We start from the raw sequence: 19,692 nt of genomic DNA, 5'->3' as shown, positions 1-19,692 counted from the left end.
CCAGTACTAATTATGTATACATCGTCAAACGATTGTTGCAGGACTACGAGGAGAACAGAATGACGGGTTGCGGGGAGGGATGATGACGATTGCGATCGTGCACACTTGTGAATATTGCCACGAACGTCTCCGTCGATTATGTATATGAGTAAGAAAAAAAACCTCTGAAAAGAAACATCGCCACCGTTATTGTTATTGCACGGCCGGTGCGCGGCGGCCCGTGAAATTGGCTCGTCGCGCGTGCCCCCCCCCCCCCCCCGTTCCGCTCATCCGGTATAATGTCATTATGGCACACACCCTGTATTATAGACCTCCAATACCTGTGGTATTCATCAGAGCGCCGGCATCCAACATCTATGCATTGTCATTATACCACGGTCGCACTGAAACTATTACGACCCGCTGAAGGTGCAGTGAGACGGGCCCAGAGACGTATTTGTATAGTTTTGACGACATACATTTCGCCAGACCTGGGTAATGTTGTAGCAATAGTACAATACCCATCAATATAGGGGCGTCTATTTCATCCCCTTTCCTTTAACAGATCTGTGTTCTGGTGAATATTTTTATTAAATTATTATATTAAAATAGCACTCGACATTAATTATTGATGCATAGGTATATATTACCGCGTGTTTTTTCGTCATAAAATATTATTATTATTATACAGTAAAATTAGGTACTTTATAAATAACAAGTGCATTTTTTTCTTTGTTTAATTTTCTGTAAGCCATATTGCCACTTAGTCTCACTCGTTTGTCAGTCATTTTATTATGCCATTGTTTTTATGCAATTAAATTATCAGTTTGTATTAACTTAAGTCTAAAACAATAAACAGCTATAAACCTTAAATCACAACAATATTTCAATACAATATTAAATATTCACTCAGAAGTCCGAATTTTATATAACATATAATATTATAGATTCATAAAATTAAATTGATTTTCTAGTGATAGGTATATCAGCAATCAACATGCTGCCGTAGATTATCATATCGATTATAAATATCATATAAATAATTTTATATTATCAGTAACTCGCTGCATATTATCAATAGCTACTATATTATTGTGTAAGCGATAACAAAAATAAAATTATCTTGATTTTTGTATGAAATTATAGGTATGATGTTGTGACAAAAAATGTGTTAAAAATGTTGTCTTTTGAATGACGAATGGCGATGGATAATTATTATAATTTGTGTACAGAAATAACGACCCTAAAATCTAAATGCCTTAAAAAAATGTACACCTGTTGAGATGATACAAATGTAATATTTTAATAAAACCTTATATGTTACTCGATACGTATTTGTGTATAGTCTTAGACCTTAGGTGATCAATGATCATAGATCCCGTTCAATTAAGTTATTCATCTCTTTAAAGAGCATCATATTATCTAAGACAACACAGGGCTATGCTATGTCCCTGGGCATTAGCTTCGAGTGGACTCTTTTTATTCCGTTTTTAGAAGTTTCCCCTTTCTTATCCCGTACATGTCTGAATAACTAAATGTGCGTAAAAGAATAAAATCTGTAAGTACACGAAACAAATTAATATATGAAACAATATTTGTACAGTTTTATTTTAAACCAAATTTATAAGCAACAATTTTTGTAAAACGTACGAATAATATATCAGCGATAAGCATGCGAAATGACTATACAGTGTACAGCAGCAGCACCGAATACAGATGTCAAGTAGAACGACTGCTCCACGTCTTTGTATTGGTGGGTAAGTGGGTGGGTCGGTCGTATGTCAGGACATTAAGAGCGCTGAGACCCGTAGGCTTGAACATTGAAATAGGTATCAAACTAAAATTATTTCGGTAGATGGGTTGGTGTGTAATTAATTTAATTTCACTCTACTTAAATGCATAAGTCTCGGCACCTCTGGTGTACAGTACTACAGTGTAACTATTAACTGCGCAGTTCAACTGAGTATAGTTATATGAACAATTGACGATTGCCATCTTTTCCAGAAACATATTTTTTTCAAACAGGCTCACGGCAACTATTTCCAAAACATATTCTACAAATCATAAATAAATAAGTTTATTTTATTTATAATTAAGTCAATATTATACGTATATCAATTTTTTTACTAATACGAAATTACTTCAGTATATTAGTCCACTACTCTTGGACGGCCGACAACGCACATGTTTCTTTCTACATCCACTCTTATGCTAAAATTTACTTATCAACGTCATTTCAGATATCGAATTATGTATGATCAGCGAGATAGTAATGAATGACTGAATTCATTTAATAATTGTCACTTGACACTTACCTATCCTAATTTCTGGCACAAATATCTCAGACTAAAATATGGATGTCTATGTAGGACATATATGCGTTCTAATAAAAATATTTAAATAAGCTGATACTGCGCTCTCCTTGGTGTTTTCATCAGTGGCAATCTCAACCACACACAGATTTAAATATTTCTTGTAAGATCGGAAGTGATGAAAAATAATGAAATTATTAAAACTTTTCTATGCTGCAAAAATATTTCACATAATTAGAAATTATGTTGTATTTCATGATTTAAAATAAAATTATTACTAATGCAGTTATACCTATATCTATTATCTATTTTCCTTCTTATTTTGCATCATAATTTTCTAAAAGTTCCATCATCAGAACCATTTTTCATATTTCCCCATCTTGAAGTCTTTCACTTCAAACTTTCACGCATTTTATCTATTATACTGTTCTATACAAAACGTATACCTATAACATCATATTATACGATATTCATGCGGAGCTTTCTGAGATCCGTCGCGTCGTTATTATTTTATAAGCGATCCATGTTGCTGCAGAACATCTAAAATCTCAACAGCATTGTATTCGAATAGTTATTTCACATAATATATATAATATAGTATCGACTTTCCATATTATTTTTCCATCATATAATTCAAAGTTGTAGTTTAGTTCAATAGGCATATAGAATAAAAAGTCATGAAACTGAACAGAGGCATGTCGGTGTAGGTGCTCGGTAATACTCTTTTGCGCCATCTATATGAGTCAGCTTTGTGCCGTGCAATAGTTGCCATTTTATAGTAACATATTGTAAAACGTGATAGGAACATAATTTTATATGACACGGTTTGTATTATTTTATGTATAGGAACACGACACGTCATGATCAATAAAATCATAGTCTCATTCACAATAATATTTTACTTACATGATTTTGATGATTTACACGTGTGCAGGTACCATAAAAATCATTCTAGTTACGGTATTAAAATGTATTGTTGCCTTATAAGACACATCCTAACAATTGGAGTATTAGGTTTTTGACCGTTGATTAGACTAATGCTATTGCAGTTGTCAACAATTTTGACTGTTAAGAAGTCACTAGCGGCATGCACACAAGTTGTAAACAAAGTTGTACAAAACAAAAAATGTAATGCTTTTTTCTATTCACCCAATCCATACTACATCTAAAAATAATTAAATTAGTACTTTACCTCGAATGATTTTCAGATTTCCAATTAATAAAAAACAACAAATATTCTAAATAACAGGTTGATGATCCACATCTACACCTTGTCATTAAAAATCCACCAAGATATTAATTAAATTAGGTTTCCACAATTATTATTGATATAATTGTTTGTTATATATTATTATTTATTAAGTAAATATATTTCTGCCACTTCTGAACCGAAAATTTAGTTTTCGACGACGGCTGAATTATTGGAAAGTGACTTTTTTCCGTTCATCAGGTGGTTAAATGGAAATCCCCAAAAGTGCCGGGTGGTAAACTGAAAATCCCCACAAGTACTAAGCGTATCCCCTGCACAACCAGACACTGAAATTTACTGTCCTTACAAAACATACACTTTTAGTTACATCTTATATTCATATATTAATATACTAGAACTTCCTTGCATGACGCTTAAACATTTTGCTTTCATTGAATCGTTTTCGTATAATTGTGTGGTTGTTGCATAAGTAGATCTCTTCATTACCTTTTCCGTGATCGATGAACGCAGAAGGGTGACAAAAATAGTATGTGTGGCTTGTGCGGGAAGGCTGATCTCGCGACTGAAATAGCTCACTTCCCACCAATTGCCACAGAATATACTATTATTTGTCTTATTTTATAACAAATATATATATATTATATATTTTGTAATATTTTCGCTTCAATTTTATTCCATAAATAATTTTTATCTACCAACATACATAACATTATTATAATATATCAATATAACGTAAATACTTTGACATTACTACGATGACAAAATTAAGAACAAAATAGTTAATAACCTCAATCGATTTATTCTCTTGTCTTATAAACACATACAACACAAAATGAGTATAATGCGTATATTACCTATATAATATTTTATACCTTTTATATCTACACAGCGCAAAACAATACGCACGAGCGTCAATAATTCTCGTGAACAATAATAATATTTTTATAGGTATAACATTTCGGGAACATGTCACAAATTGGTTAATAATTATACAGATAAAATAATTGTTATATACAAATGACGGATATTAAGTATTAACAATATAATAATAATAATATTTGCAAACTGCCCAAATACATGACGACATTTATAATTTATAGACGGGTGGTGTAAAACTCCAAGTGTCTAGTATCAATTAAACTATAACCGTACAATTATAATAACTATTCAAATAAAAGCCCTACAATACAATTATCGTATGACGGTGACGGCCGAGATGGAAAGAAAACATAATATTTAAGTCAAAACAACAATTATATCACGTCATATATTATTATTTTTATACAGAAGTCGCCACTTATTGAACTCACTTTTGTACCAGAGCATGTGATGTGATGTGATTAATTAATCAACGGGATTCCATTAATCGAACGACTCGTCAATATGAAATGCCCAAGATTAAAAAGATTTCTATAATGTTGTCATGAATGAAAGAAAATCTTTTTTTTTTCAAAAAGGTTTTTTTTTTTAGGTATTGACTTCAAGAATACTTTTTAGTGTGATGGTTTTAGGAAATAATATTAATCGTCAAAATATATACTTGTACCTACGATAAAACTGAATTGAAACCAGTCTTTTTGAATCCAATAGGCGAATGAGTCAATTAACCATGAATCCAATAAGCGGATACTAGTGACTACTGTATTATAATTCTATATTAAAGTTACGATATAAATAATTACCAGTCGTCAGGAAAAGAACAACAAACTCATGAGAAACATATGACGTAGATATATATAGCGAGTTTGACGATTATGACAATAATATATAAATATATATTATATATACACGATATTATGCAATAATAAATAGTAATAATATTTAAACCTCCAGTAAATCGGTGCAAAAGCGAGATTATAATTATTTGGTTGATCGTGATATTTTAATATTATATTATAATGATATAATAGTAACTGTGAAAGTATTTATTTGCCTGTCGTAATAATATAATAGTAATAGAAACATAAATATTAAGCTACTTAAGTTTTTTTCACTTTGGTTTTTGACGAGGTATTTAGTGTTTAAAATATTATGTCTTCTGCCGTCATGAAAAATAAAAACAAAATATATAATTATTAATTATTAAATCTATATAAAAGCATATAATAATATAGTATAGCTTTTGCAAAAGTTGAGTAGTAGATAATTATTTTATAATAGGTAGAACATGTACAATCAATCGACGTTAGGTTTCGGCTGGAGTCCAGACGAGCAACGTGGCACTATATTGTCTCTAAAATATTTGGTATATAATAATATGTCGAATTCAATCGAATTATTTTTTGTCATTTTATTATCCTACGCGTTTAACATTTGGGCCTATGTATTATACGAAGCGGATACAGATAGATCGTTTTTATTAAAATACGATAATATATTACTATAAGAGGTACGTTCCAGTGGAAAAAAAACAAATAATTATTAATGGTTAAAAAATACGAAACAGATGGAGACTATAACAATATTGTTCTACACTTAATAACGATGACGTAATTATTATCATTTATATACGAACGAACGCGGGAATCGCATCAATAGAATAATGTATTGGAATAAAAACTTAATAATGACGTAAAATAATATTATAATCATAACTACTATAAATTACATTAATATCAGAATAATAATAATAATATTACGCTTATCAATTATGATAATATTATTATAATAGGTGCGGTTGACGACTTGCCTGTCGCGCACGACTCGGACCGAAACCGCGACCGCGGTATTGCATTGGTATCCGCGGTACGTACCGGCCGTTCACCGGCATACCAGGCTTTCGTTGTCGGCCGCGCACTGACCGTCCGGCGGCGACATGAACACCTTGCCGTTACCGCACACGCACAGCTGGTACACGCTGGGCAACTTGTCCTCTGCGCCTCTCCTTTTCGAGCCGCCGATGGAATTCTGCTTGCCACCTCCACCGTCGTCCCCGTCCGCAGACGCCGCAGCCGCTGCCGTGTTGGCCGCAGACGTAGTCTTGACTGTCTTCAGACCCTTGAGGAACACCTTGGCCGCGTCGATTTGTATCTATAACACGACAATAAATAATAATAATAATAATAATAATAAATAATGAAGTAATAAAATTATAATTTAATTATAATTTGTGGCCGACAAATGTGAATTAAACTAGGACACGAAGAATTCTCTAATATAAGCCAAACTTAAAGCGATTTTGAGGTTTGGCATCCCTGAATTCGGAAAAAAATAAACTATACAATATGATAATAATATACCCCGTGTAGGTTTGACACTCCCCGAAACTCTCGGGTAAGGAATATCTCGTTTTAGGAAATTCCCGAAAAGGCATCGAAATCGGGAATGCAAAAAAACTGTCAAAACTGACGATATTCTTCAATAATTAATTTTTGCGACTATAAACAGTCGTCAGCGCATCTTGAGGAGAGTTTATAATTCTACTATAGTACAGGATATTATTATTCATCATTAGGCTCACTGCAGTTAATATTATGTTTAGCAGAAAAAAGAGTAATTTTGTTTCAAGTAAGTACGATGTAGATTGTAGATACATATTATAATGTAGCTTTTTATACTACTCAACTACTGATGACAACTTTTTAATTAGTTATTTAATTCTAAGAAAAATTAGGAAAAAATATATATATATAATTGATAAAAGGGTCACATAAAATAATGTTTGCTTTATTATTTTTCGTTATTGTAACACTGGGAATGCCGAAAAAATATTTATTTGAGAAATACCTAGTAATTAGTAATAACTCCCCTTTCATTTTACTTTTTTCACTAGGTAGTCACAACTATAATATGAACAAGGGTCTGGTGTTTAGTACATTACCTATACCTATGTTCAGTTTAGTCGTCCAGATCATAAACCCGAAAATCGTTATCAATTTTTCCAAAAATATAATTTATATAATTTGTTATTTACGAATAATAATATGTAATTTTGAGTTATCAAAGGCATTTGAAATTTTATTTTTTTTTTAATGATTTTTTGTGATGGTAAAAATGTTCAGGGTTACTCTAATTGGCAATAGCTTAATAATTTGATACGAGGTCTCACATAACATGTGTTCTTTAGACTTTAAAAAAAATTAAACCGATACATTTTAAAGAGCCTATTTGGTTTTTATATACGTTTGTAATTATATTTTTGACAATATTCGTCAGAGTCAACTAAATTTGTAAATTATTTTGAGGTTAATATTTTATAAAATATTAATTTTTAATGGCTAAAACTTGGAAATGTATTAAAAGGTTCCATAAGCAATTTTTACTGAAACCTAAATATACAATGAGCTGCTTGCGATATACGAATATGTGATTATGATTTTAATATTATAGGCAAGTCATTATATTATTTAATAGGAAGTAAGCCACCCTAACTGGTGCAATATATTATATGATGCAAACTTTCCTTGAATCATCAAAATCGGTCTAGAATATTTTGATTCTATGAGCCTCAGCAATGCACTTTGCCATTTATGCATAATTACTGTTTACCCGAGGTTTTTATGCTGATATACTTACAATCCTTTAGGGATCCCAAATAATATGACCACTCACAAGATTTCCCAACTTTCATATGTATGTATATAAATACATAACATAGGTATATACACGATTCCGCATAATTTTTTTTGCAACGTGGTTGTTATGCATCTGTTTGCTCCATTATTATAAATAATAATACCATTACATAACAGTAATTGACATATTTTATCTTATACTTTGTCTATGAAATTAAATTTATGATATTTTTACAATTGATAATGCTGCCGTCATACCACAAAAAAATCAATGTTTTAGTAGGTACTAAAAAAAAAATGAAAACTTAATATGCAAATTTTTTACAAAATCTATTAGATTTTCAAAATGTAGGTGCCTTTAATAATACGGAAATAAACCTGCAGAATAATATCAAATACGATATTTTTAACAATGTGTCAAGTGAAAAATGAAATCATATTTTTCCCAAACACCATCGTCTATTGGACAAAACTATTTGTATGCTATAATAATATATTATTGTGTTTCGGTATGGTTACATTCAAAATCATGTGGAATCGCGTATACAGGAGTTACATTTGTGGAATCGTGTTACGTATACCTACAATGGTTATTAAAACCTTCACAATTCGGTAAAAGTGCTGAATTGGGTTGCAAGCCCTGGAAATTCCCTAGGAATATTCGTCGGTACACTAAACGTATAATATATTAATCCGTCTCAAACAATACACGCTTAAGAGTAGTTCTTGAGTCCCACCTGCTTGTATTGTCTCCGCCTTAGAAACGAGATTATACAAATATAATATAGGTACTATAGTGTTTATAATAAGTGGTATAACATAAGCAAAATTGAGTTCAGCAGAACCAATTTTGTCTTGTTAGGTTTAATAATACATCAGAATGAATTAATCTTTTATCAAACTACTAACGTTAAAAAAAATATCTGTATTTTTACTTCAGGTTTTTTGAGATATTTTAATTTATTGACATTTTTTTGAAATTGTTATGTTTTGTATGTAAATATAATATAATCATATTCATAAGCCACATAAAAGTAAACATATTGTGAAAAAGCCACTTCAAAAAAACAATATATAGTTGATGTGCTTAAATTTAGATTGATAATATGTCGTTATTAAATACTATTTAATATTAAAGTTCATTATACAACATTGGTTCAGCTGAATGCTGTGTATAATGGCGTACAGAATATTATTGATTTCAGGCAGATCTTACATCCAATCTGTGCTTATTTTTTTTTATTTTGGCCATTGGGCAATATCGGGCTGATCCGAGAAAATCACGGAAAAATCACAAGATGAACCCAAGTATTAAAATAATATGTATTATGATATTATGTTTGACTTCACGCCGGTGGTTAATTATTAATATAAAAACATGGGTTTGGAATAAGCCAATGAAATCGATTGGCAGATGAATGCTATTTATTTCATCACAAAACCCTATAAATATTATAGATTGGTTATGCACCTTATCGTTTTTTTAATAAAGTGCATTTAAAAACTACAGTTTTACTAAGACACAAATAGATATTTAAAATAAACTAAGAACAGCCACAACCTCAAAATATTCAAAAATTATTAAAATAAAATTGGATATCTAGATACTTCATAGAATCTCGTTGTATCTTGAAACAGATTTATATTTTTTTTAAATCAACTTACATCAAATATATGAATTATCAAGTCGTTGATATATAACTATGAGGTTACGATGAGCAATAATGTACTTTGTTTTGTAAAATACATTCAAGCACTGAAGTACCTACATCAAGTATTTTCTATAATATGGATGTAGGTGGGAATCTCACATATAGGTAGGTATATATAATGTATTATTATTTTGTAAGATAGATTACAAATTGTTGTATAAGAATTAAAACGACTTAAAAAAAAAAATCTAATAAATAAATACACACCGCTCCTGCTATCGACTGCAGCTTGACGTCCATCAGACACGATACGGTTATGTCACCGGCCCTGGACTCGATAGTCACTCCTTGGGGACCACTCAGCTCTAGTCTACGTGACGCTGACTCCAACCTAAATGTATATAATAATTGTTATTATATTATGTTATACTACAAAATAACATATTATTACTACACCGACACGAGGATTATTAGGTATAATAATTTACTGACAAAACGAATATGGCCGAATTAATGATCACTACCTGCATGATAATAATAATAATAATAATAATAATAATAATGTCGACTTAGATATATTATCGTCCTCCCTACATGGATATTTTTCAAGTACTCTCTAGGTGAGAGTTACATTCCAGATATTTGGATTATCAGCCATATCAGTAATAATTTTAAGTTGCAGCTTAAACGTTAAGAACCAAATTAATATAATATCTATAAAATTAGTTTGAGTCACTTTGGATAGAATTAATTGCAATAAATAGTAAGGTTTTTCTCTTTTCCCATTCACACATGATGCTTTTAAAAATTGATCTCAATTAGAAACATTGACTTTTCGAGAGTTACACGTTGCATTATGTGCCTTGTACATTATGTCCTCGTGTCAGTCTTTTCAGCTTTAGATTTTAGTTTCCTATTGATATCTATTGGTTTAGGCCCTCAAAATAAGCGACTATATAGATCGTCAAACTTTTCAATTCAATATGTCATTATTTACACAAAAACATTTGATGTCTTTCGAATTGGACATATATCTAATATTCTTTTTACACCTTCCACAAACATCGTTTTCAATGTTCTTCTCCACTATAAGTAAATATGCTTTGCTGATGTTACTAATCTATTGTTTTTATTTTTATTGATACTCATGAAGATAACTTGCGTTTGCAGGAAGATATATAGACAAATTAGCCAAGTATATTAGACGATCAATAAAAATTGATAAATTACAATATTGTAAGACAAACATAATTTTATAGTTTTATAAAGAGAGTGGCTATTAAATTTAAACATTTTAGCTCATTAAAAACTAATCTTTACGCTAATTAGACAAGTATGGGTTTTCCAAAGTATATTAAAAATAAAAATCTATATACAACATATCCACATAATAATTTGAATGTAAATTTGTCAGATAATTAAGTGATACACTCTGTATACGCATGTATTTGGTTGATCTCACCTTAAGTCGTGTCGAGAATCAGCTCGAACCATAGGCGTTTGGACACTGCCTTGAAACACGGCGCCACCAGAACCTTCAAGTAAAAGACACAGGGTTATAGAAACATGAAATATATGAAATCACTTTCGATCAGTTGTTCTCTATTTTACGATTTATGTGATTCGGCTGTTTATTATATTTTAATATAGGTTTGTATGTTGCATCTATTTCTAAGTTTATAATTTATTTAGATTGTTAAAATAAGGTTTATGAAAACTATTACAGAATATCTGCGAAGAACAACGTTTGTTTTTGTATTTAGATCATTTTAAGTATTTTTTAATTTTCCACAACTTTCAAAACGTCTATGTAAATTAATAATTTTGTTTTTATATCTGTTAATAATTTTTAATTGCCAATAAGTAGAGGTAAAACACATATTTTGTGTTTTAAATTGTTGATGTGGTCATTAGTTCTTATAGACCATCAATGAATGTGAATACCGATAAAAATGTACCGTTATGATTTTTATTGTTATCTTAAAACAGAACAATAATGGTTTTAATAACACAATAATATTAAAGACGGTTTATAAAAATTAAAAATTGAATTATATATGTTTGTATTTCTTGCAAACTTTTGATGCAAGTCAAACCGTTTTTAAGTAAGTTAAATTCCAATTATTGAATTAGTTACATGATATTAGTATATTATTACTAGTTCCTACTGGTAATGACAATAACTAAATTAATTTCAGACAAAATAACTAACGAAAACTGAAACTAACTATTTGATAAAATTGTTATTGATTTAGGTTTTACCAGTTTTGCAAATTAGGTTTTTGGAGGCCAAGCTCCGAGATATAGCTCACAGAAGCTTCCTACAAAATATGAATAGTTTAAGGTAGCTATTTAAGTCTTACGAATAAAAAAATACTTTGAAAGCTTTATCTTAGTATAAATGTATTATCACGATAATTTACAAATAATTTACACACATCTAATAATAATAATAATATATTCTACGTTACCCGTGACTCGAAGTTCTTGCGCGCCGACTATCACCTTACTCCGGTCAGCAGAGAACAGTGTCTCGCCACGTGTATCGGTCACTCTGAACACACTCGCTTGTGCACACTCCAAACCATCTTTAGCTGTACAGGGGAGCAGAAGAAGTCATTTTTAGTCCAGTAATTATATTAAATTTCAATAAGATAACAATAATAACTTGTACAATTAGTTTTAAGGCAACATTTGAAAAAAAAATTTCCATAAACATAGCTGAATAGTGATACGATACTGTTAGAGAGAGTTTCTAGACGTTTTTTGATTGTTGACTGAATTGATTAGTGGAAGTTTAGCCATCGTGATTCGAACAAAAAGAAATTTAATATTTGAATTGAGTTAATAATATAAATTTATATTATGTTATCGTATTATTACATTAACAATTGTTGTGACGAGATAAATTTAAATGAAAAACACAAAGTCGTCGAGAATTAGACATTATTATTGATACACTTGAACACTTTGTACGTTGGCATCTAGTTTTCCTCTCGTAAACAATTACCTGTTGTTCCATATCGATCGTCTTTAATTGCTCGATTAATTATTATTAGACAACCCGAAGCTACGTTGATTTTTTTTTGTCGTCCAAATTTTAAAAAGATACTAAAGACAATATTTCTTCTGTCAAATATCACTCATCCGTTAAAAATATATAATGTCTTGCACACATTTGATTTTTGAATAATATATAATCAAAACATCACTACGAATAGGTTTGTAAATATGAAATACTCATGATACTATGGAAGTCTTGCTCACAACGCAATTGGAAAAATATAAATGTACCATAAAATCTATTTTTATTTTGCGTTTTTGAATATTCTACCGAAATAATAATAATAATAATAATATATGAACAATATTTTTGGTATTAAAATCTCAGCTATTGGCCGTAAATGTCTCACGCTGCAGAACTAATTATTTGTATACACAGTGCGGTTGTAAGTTATTCAATACGGTGTAGTACTCACTTAATTTGAGACTGTTCACCAGACGTCCTTGTGAATTTCGAGCATTCAGCGTGACGTTAGCAGTGGACTCGATGAGAAGCGGACGTCCGGCCCGAGAGCGTATCGCCGACGCCACCAGCCGGTTGGTGACCAATGTCCGGCCGGATAACCGGAGGCCGCCGTGTGTGATCTTCATAGATCCCATGCCCTCCTGCATCGCAAAATACGTAAAATTATTTTTAATAATATCCAGTTATTTATTTATACGTTGCAGAGTTCAATGGCATATTAAGAAGATCAAGGCGTAGGAGGTGCTGTTCTGGGTGACAAATAAATATTGTTATACCTAGATCCCTAAAATGTTTGAGCTGCAGCCATGGGAAGTTAGTAGGTAATTATTATTTTATAGTATTTATTTATTTTTATTTATTGTAGGACAGAGTGACTAGTTTATTTGAAAAAAAGACGTTGAAGTTCCTTACAAAATATTCATAAAGATTTTACGATGTGTTGTTCGATCATTCGGTGGTCCTAGCTAGGTAGGAATGTACAAGTTAATTTATACACAAAACCACTACAAAATAACTACTTATGCAGGTCATTTATAAATATTTTTTTGTAGATCAGAATATAGTGGAGCACACACTCATATAGTATTAAATGTTTATGGCAATCGGTTAAAGATCGAAAAAAAAAACTGGAAACCCATCGGTATATTACATTATTATTCAATATTTCTACATATTTGATTTTCTTTTACGTAAAAAAAAAAAACAAGAGTACTAAACATGCGATTACTAAAATAATAAATTGGATTGATAAATTCATATCGCCATTATTAATAGATTAATTGTAGCAATAGTTGTTTACAAAATGGATTAGTTTTTCAACGATATGTGTCTATGTGTTTTTTGTGTGTCTGTAGATGCTTTTTCTTGTAGAAACATTTTAAATTATCAACTGCGAGAGGTTTCTGGTAGAAAATGTGATCTATAGATGGTCTCTTGTGGTTTTCAAGTCGAATCATCGGTACTTTTGTAAATTCAATAGTAAAAATCCTCCAAAAAATCCTCCCGAAAAATTGGAGAGTGCCTAAATCGTTCTATAACACTGTGCGGCGGCGGTGCCAACGAGATATTATATTGTATTATTATGTTTATTTATGTGTAGGTACTCATGATTCCAACATTCTCTAAGAACGTGTACAGAACGGTCTTCCGTCTGAGAATTTCCGTTATTTTTCACTCTTCTCAAACACAATAATAATAATAATAATAATAATTTAATGTCGTTTAGCGATATCAAAACACGTATAATATTATAGTAATATTATACACACCCCAACAACAACGACGGCACGGCAGCCGCCATGCCGCGAATCACTGTACCGCGGTTTATCTATAAAATATATTATAATATTATCGTCAACGCAAGTGGGTGGCCATATTATATTATTATAATGGCAATAATAACAACAATGATAATAACGCGATGTCATAAATCACGCGTACACGTTTTTCACGCTCGCTAGCCCCTCCCCCCTCCACCACAATCTATTTCACACGTGCTTATTAAAATATTCGCCAAAGCGAAGCTACGAAATGCGCTTGGTTACACGAATCTCCTCGCTTCCGTTTGCCGACGCTCGTGCCCACTATTTAGTTGTCTGCGGAAAATTCCGTCTCATTGCGTGTTTAACGGGTAAGTTTATATAAAGGCGGGCACGGGAAGGAGAGGGGCGGGTATTGTGGGCCTTAACCCCCTTTGGAAATATTTTATAATATGATGTAATTATATGCGCGCATAGGCAATAACTCATTCGTAAGATCCATACCAATTTGAAATATAAATAAAAATGTTCATACCGTCGTTATCGAGTCTTATCTAATAATATCTATTAGGTACGCCGTAAGTGCTATAAATTATAGTTGTATTTCATCTAAAAAAAATTAAAGCCCACTCGAATAATCTGATTTATAAATCCTCACCTGCAAGTAAGTATACTAGAATATTTTTTATTGCAGACGGACGGTTTAAACGGAATAACAATGACGCGAATTCGCATATTTTTGTTCGATTGATTCAATACTTTTAATTTCACATGGTTTTAAATACGCGGAAATACGCAAAAGAATTTGAGTCTGCGAATTGGGATTTTGGTGAATTATTGGGGCTCGAAGACACGAAATCGTTGGACGACACGAAATGATCACTCGACTAACACGGATGAGAGGACTTGGAGGTGTCACTTAGGACAACAAATACCAATCTATATTCTATTCGTACTGGCGCTTGAATAAAATATAACATTATATTACATATTAATTGATCGTTTTTAATTATAAAACAAAAGCCGCATTAATTCGCTTGGTCTCCATTAAACAGTTGATGTTTTCTTGATTATTATGCATACGAGGCATGATATATAATTCGAAAAAACTCATATGACTATATCGTTGCCGTGGATCGTGTTTTAAAAATATTATAATATATATTATATTCCGTAATTTATTAATATTCACTACGCGGTGATGATTTATCTTATACGAAATTATACGAAGAAAACGTATACTATAATAACACGGTGTTATGCAATATATTATACATATACGCTGCATGTGAAATCGTGAAACATATTATGTAGGGAAATTACTTGTCAAAGTTTAAACTAACTCGAAAAGTTCGGCTCGTAACGGCCGGTCGGCGTGCGTGTTAACTATATAATATATATACATACGGCACGCGGGTCTAAAATTAATTTCAAAAACTGCAGAGCGGCAAAGACAAAATAAAAAATATGTCGGTACCATATATCGCGAATCGCATGGTTATTATGATATTATTACGTCTTATTTAGGTACGACATTTTATACGAATCGCAGTGCTGCTGTCGAGCAGGTGTTAATACGCTTTAGTCTCCGAAATTACTATATTATTTGATTTAATAGCTGCCTGCTATTTTATACTATAATAGGAGCACCGGTGAAATAATCGAAGCTTTTAAAATTGTGTTTTCCGACGTGGGTATGAAACTCTAGCGACAACTCTTTCTCCGTAACACACAATGTATACCCATAATAAACGGGAGGCTGGTAGCAGTGTGCATATAATAATTATGTCGAGTGGGAACCGTTTGCTGGGGGGGGGGGGGATATCCAATCGAGTCGTCGAACGAAAAATATTTTTATATTTTATTTGCGTCGTAACAATATACCATAATATGATATTATTATCGTCGTGTGAAAAATTATAAATTTATGTTTCCACGTCGTGCAATCGACACGCCTCCATGGTACGTGACCTATAACCTAGGAAAAATAAGACGTTCCGCGAGACATAATATTATAATACCCGACGGGTATTTTTTCTTACTCAATTATTTCTGTTTTGAAATCTGATTTTTGCAAATCATTACCATATTGGAAGACAACACTATTATTGAATATATATACATGTACTTTTTATATCATTATTAATGAAGTACGTATATAGGTAAATAATAAAAAAAAATTATTCATCTAGAGTTCGTGTTTATTAAACTTTTGAGATGGTCGTATGACTCCGATTCGGCTTTCGATCAAGATATTATAATTCATGATTTTTTTTGGACAATTTGAAGCTTCATTCTCAGTTTGCATCGAGCATTCATTATACTATTATAATTGCTATACATTTTGATATGTCCAGGAAAGTATTAAATCCCAAAATAAATCAATACCTATAATATGTCACACCACTCGATACAATGGAAGATATTTTTTGCGTCAGTCTAAGATAATATTAGTATATGCATAGGTACAATCTATAAAGTATAAATAGGTATATGTTATATGTAAATTATTTTGAATTTCAACTCACCACACTATTGTTTACAATGTCTTGTAGGTACAACTTATTTAATCGTACGTACATTATTTATTAACCGTTAATAATAATAATATTTTTCAAAATACCTACTTTTTTTTCGAAAAATCAAAGCTGAAAATAGATAAGAAATTATGAAATAGTCATGTACAATTTTTATTTTTTTTTTATTTTGTCACCCGAAAGTAACGAAGTTAATCTTCTTATTTAAAATTAAAATAATTTTATTACAGTTTTATTTGAGTACCTGTGGCAAGACAGTATTAAGTAAGTGCCTATCTAAGTTACTTCATTACTTATCAAAATAAATGTACACAACATATATACGTATAATAGATAATGCTGCCCTATTTTTTTTCGAACCAGTAAACCACAATTGTTATTGGAACGCATTTTAATCTAAAACAGTATTTTAATAATATGGTGTTGCATACCTTGAACATTTGACAACAGTGTTTGAATGCCGAGGACAGCATATTATTATCATGTTGTAGCTGTCGCCAGACGACACCTCTCAGCTGTCTACCGACGACAGTGATTTACACACGACTGCTTCATTATAACACTTTTACGTTTCAATAACGATTGTTCTACAATTGTGTATAAGGACCTCTAACGGGCCCTCTGCTAGTTTAAATCTTGAACACCCGCAATATTAATTATATCGTTTGAGTGTTTAATTGACTATGGCGTACCAAAAATGTGACCATACAGAGTGGTTATATAAAAAGGCATTAATTATTTCAAAAAACTGTTCTTAAAAAAATTATATTTCTTACTATTTTTTAATGCTATACATTTATTTAAAAATGTTCTACTGTTATTTATGACAACATGTGAACACATATTTTTAATTTCATATTCCGAAGCATTATATGGAGTATTTTTATATACTTATAACAATCAAAGTAGTTGGGTTAAGTAGTTATAGAGTACATAATTAGTAATTAATAATTTAAAGCTTAGATAAGCGGAATAGTGGTCCAACATTTTGGGAGACACCTCCCTTCTTTGCAACTTGTATCTGTTTGCCTAAACTTAAAATATTTATAATTCACAAATTCCTAGTCTAAAATTATTTTATCATGCTTCGAAGTAGGTACTCCAAAACACATTCTGATTTTAAATAATAAATTAAAATTGTATATTGTCATTGAACAAGTTTAACTTGAAAAATAATATGTTAAAAATAAAATCATTTTTAAAAATTTAGTTTTGTAACTAAACTTAATATTAATATAATATAAATATGTTTCCATACAATAATCACCAAGTGTTCAAGTATATGTAGGAATCTATATTATGTATTTATGTTTCAAATGTTTCAATTACTAACTTAGCAAAGTGTCTCCAACCGGAATCAGCCGAATAATGGAAGGATTCCAATCGCTATTAAAAAAAAAATCATAAATCTAATAAAATCAATGTCTATGGCTGATCGTTACAAAAAAGTGTCGAGAAAAACTGTAAGCAATTATGTAATTTTTTAGAAGTTAGGTTTTTTTATTTTTATCTCACAAGTACTACTTAAAGTACCAGTTTTTAAATAAACGTTAATTCCAATAGCGAAATGACATTTATTCCTAACGAGAAATTATTTTCAAGTTGTTGTTGACGTCAATAGCGCATTCCAATAAATATACAAGTACAAGAAAACAATATTACGTAACGCTTTTGATTGCCATTTCAAACACAGTTTAATACTTACAACAAGACTCGACAAAGGTTTATTTGTAATTCTTTATGAAAGTTTTATAATTTTATATTAAAAGTTGATTTTGTTATGTTATGCATTTTTAAAACTTTGAAATACGCAGTTTCGCATATTTGGTGCCTTAGTGGTATTTTAGAGAATATAGCTTAATATATAGATACCTATTTTGTCATGGTTAAATCGTAAACACACGTCTAGTTACAAGAAACGCAACTCATAAAACGTTTCTGTAATATCTTTGAACTGCTAGGTAAGTTCCACAGGAACGTTAAACTGCTCTTCGGGAATGTGTTTTTTTTTTATAACTGAAATGATATTTTGCACAGTTGTGACTCGTGGCAGCTTACAATGCATCTCGTCCTAATAGTCCTAGACTCAAACGAGGTTGTTCCCACAATGCTTTAAATTAATCATTCAATTTAAATTGTATATTGGAAAATAACTAAATATTGTTAAAATAATGTGAAAATTATTGTTGCACTATGTATTAGTCAAACTATTAATCTTGTATAGCCAATATTATCTGATAGACAAATGTCAAACATTTAAAATCTATATTAAACCTAAGTTTAGATGATTAAGTAATGTCTGGAAATCTTTAACGATAATAATAAAAAAGAACAACTCATTTACGTAAGTGTAGAACAAGTAACTTTATAGAATCGAAGAGCTTTAAAATTCCACGACACTTATTTTCTGGAAATGTTTCATTTTAGTAAAAAAAAAAACAATCAAAAATCTTTATTAAATCTAAAATTTAAAAGTCATATACTTGAAGCAAGGGAACATTTTTAAAAGTGAATATTTTGTATCGAATTCTAATAATCGATAAATAATATCCAATAGATAGGAGTCCAATACTAATAAGTGATAAATTAACCAATAATTTAATACAATTTATACTTAATTTATAATCATTAGCATAGTACCTAATTCGTTAACCTTGGTCAGTCATTCGTTATCGATATATTGTCTGTGTGTAATCTTTT

At 30.7% G+C, this 19,692-nt stretch overlaps 1 protein-coding gene across 3 annotated transcripts in view; it reads right to left on the bottom strand.

Moving 5' to 3' along the window:
• Window positions 1-4,277: 4,277 nt before the first annotated feature.
• The window catches only part of LOC111029805 (gamma-sarcoglycan), a 142,562-nt gene continuing 127,147 nt past the window's right edge, over window positions 4,278-19,692 (bottom strand). For all 3 annotated transcript variants that reach the window (XM_022308985.1, XM_022308986.1, XM_022308987.1), the window contains 5 exons: window positions 13,147-13,336; window positions 12,139-12,261; window positions 11,130-11,202; window positions 9,935-10,058; window positions 4,278-6,531 (listed from right to left, as the gene is read on the bottom strand). In XM_022308985.1, the coding sequence (XP_022164677.1) occupies window positions 6,262-6,531; window positions 9,935-10,058; window positions 11,130-11,202; window positions 12,139-12,261; window positions 13,147-13,336 (780 nt within the window). In that variant the 3' untranslated portion in view covers window positions 4,278-6,261. The remainder of the gene's footprint in view (window positions 6,532-9,934; window positions 10,059-11,129; window positions 11,203-12,138; window positions 12,262-13,146; window positions 13,337-19,692) is intronic.

Source organism: Myzus persicae, unplaced genomic scaffold (assembly GCF_001856785.1).
Source record: "Myzus persicae strain clone G006 unplaced genomic scaffold, MPER_G0061.0, whole genome shotgun sequence".
In the NCBI taxonomy this organism is placed as follows: Eukaryota; Metazoa; Arthropoda; class Insecta; order Hemiptera; family Aphididae; genus Myzus; species Myzus persicae.
Note: the sequence above shows the minus strand (reverse complement) of the source record. Positions and strands in the feature narration are given on the sequence as shown.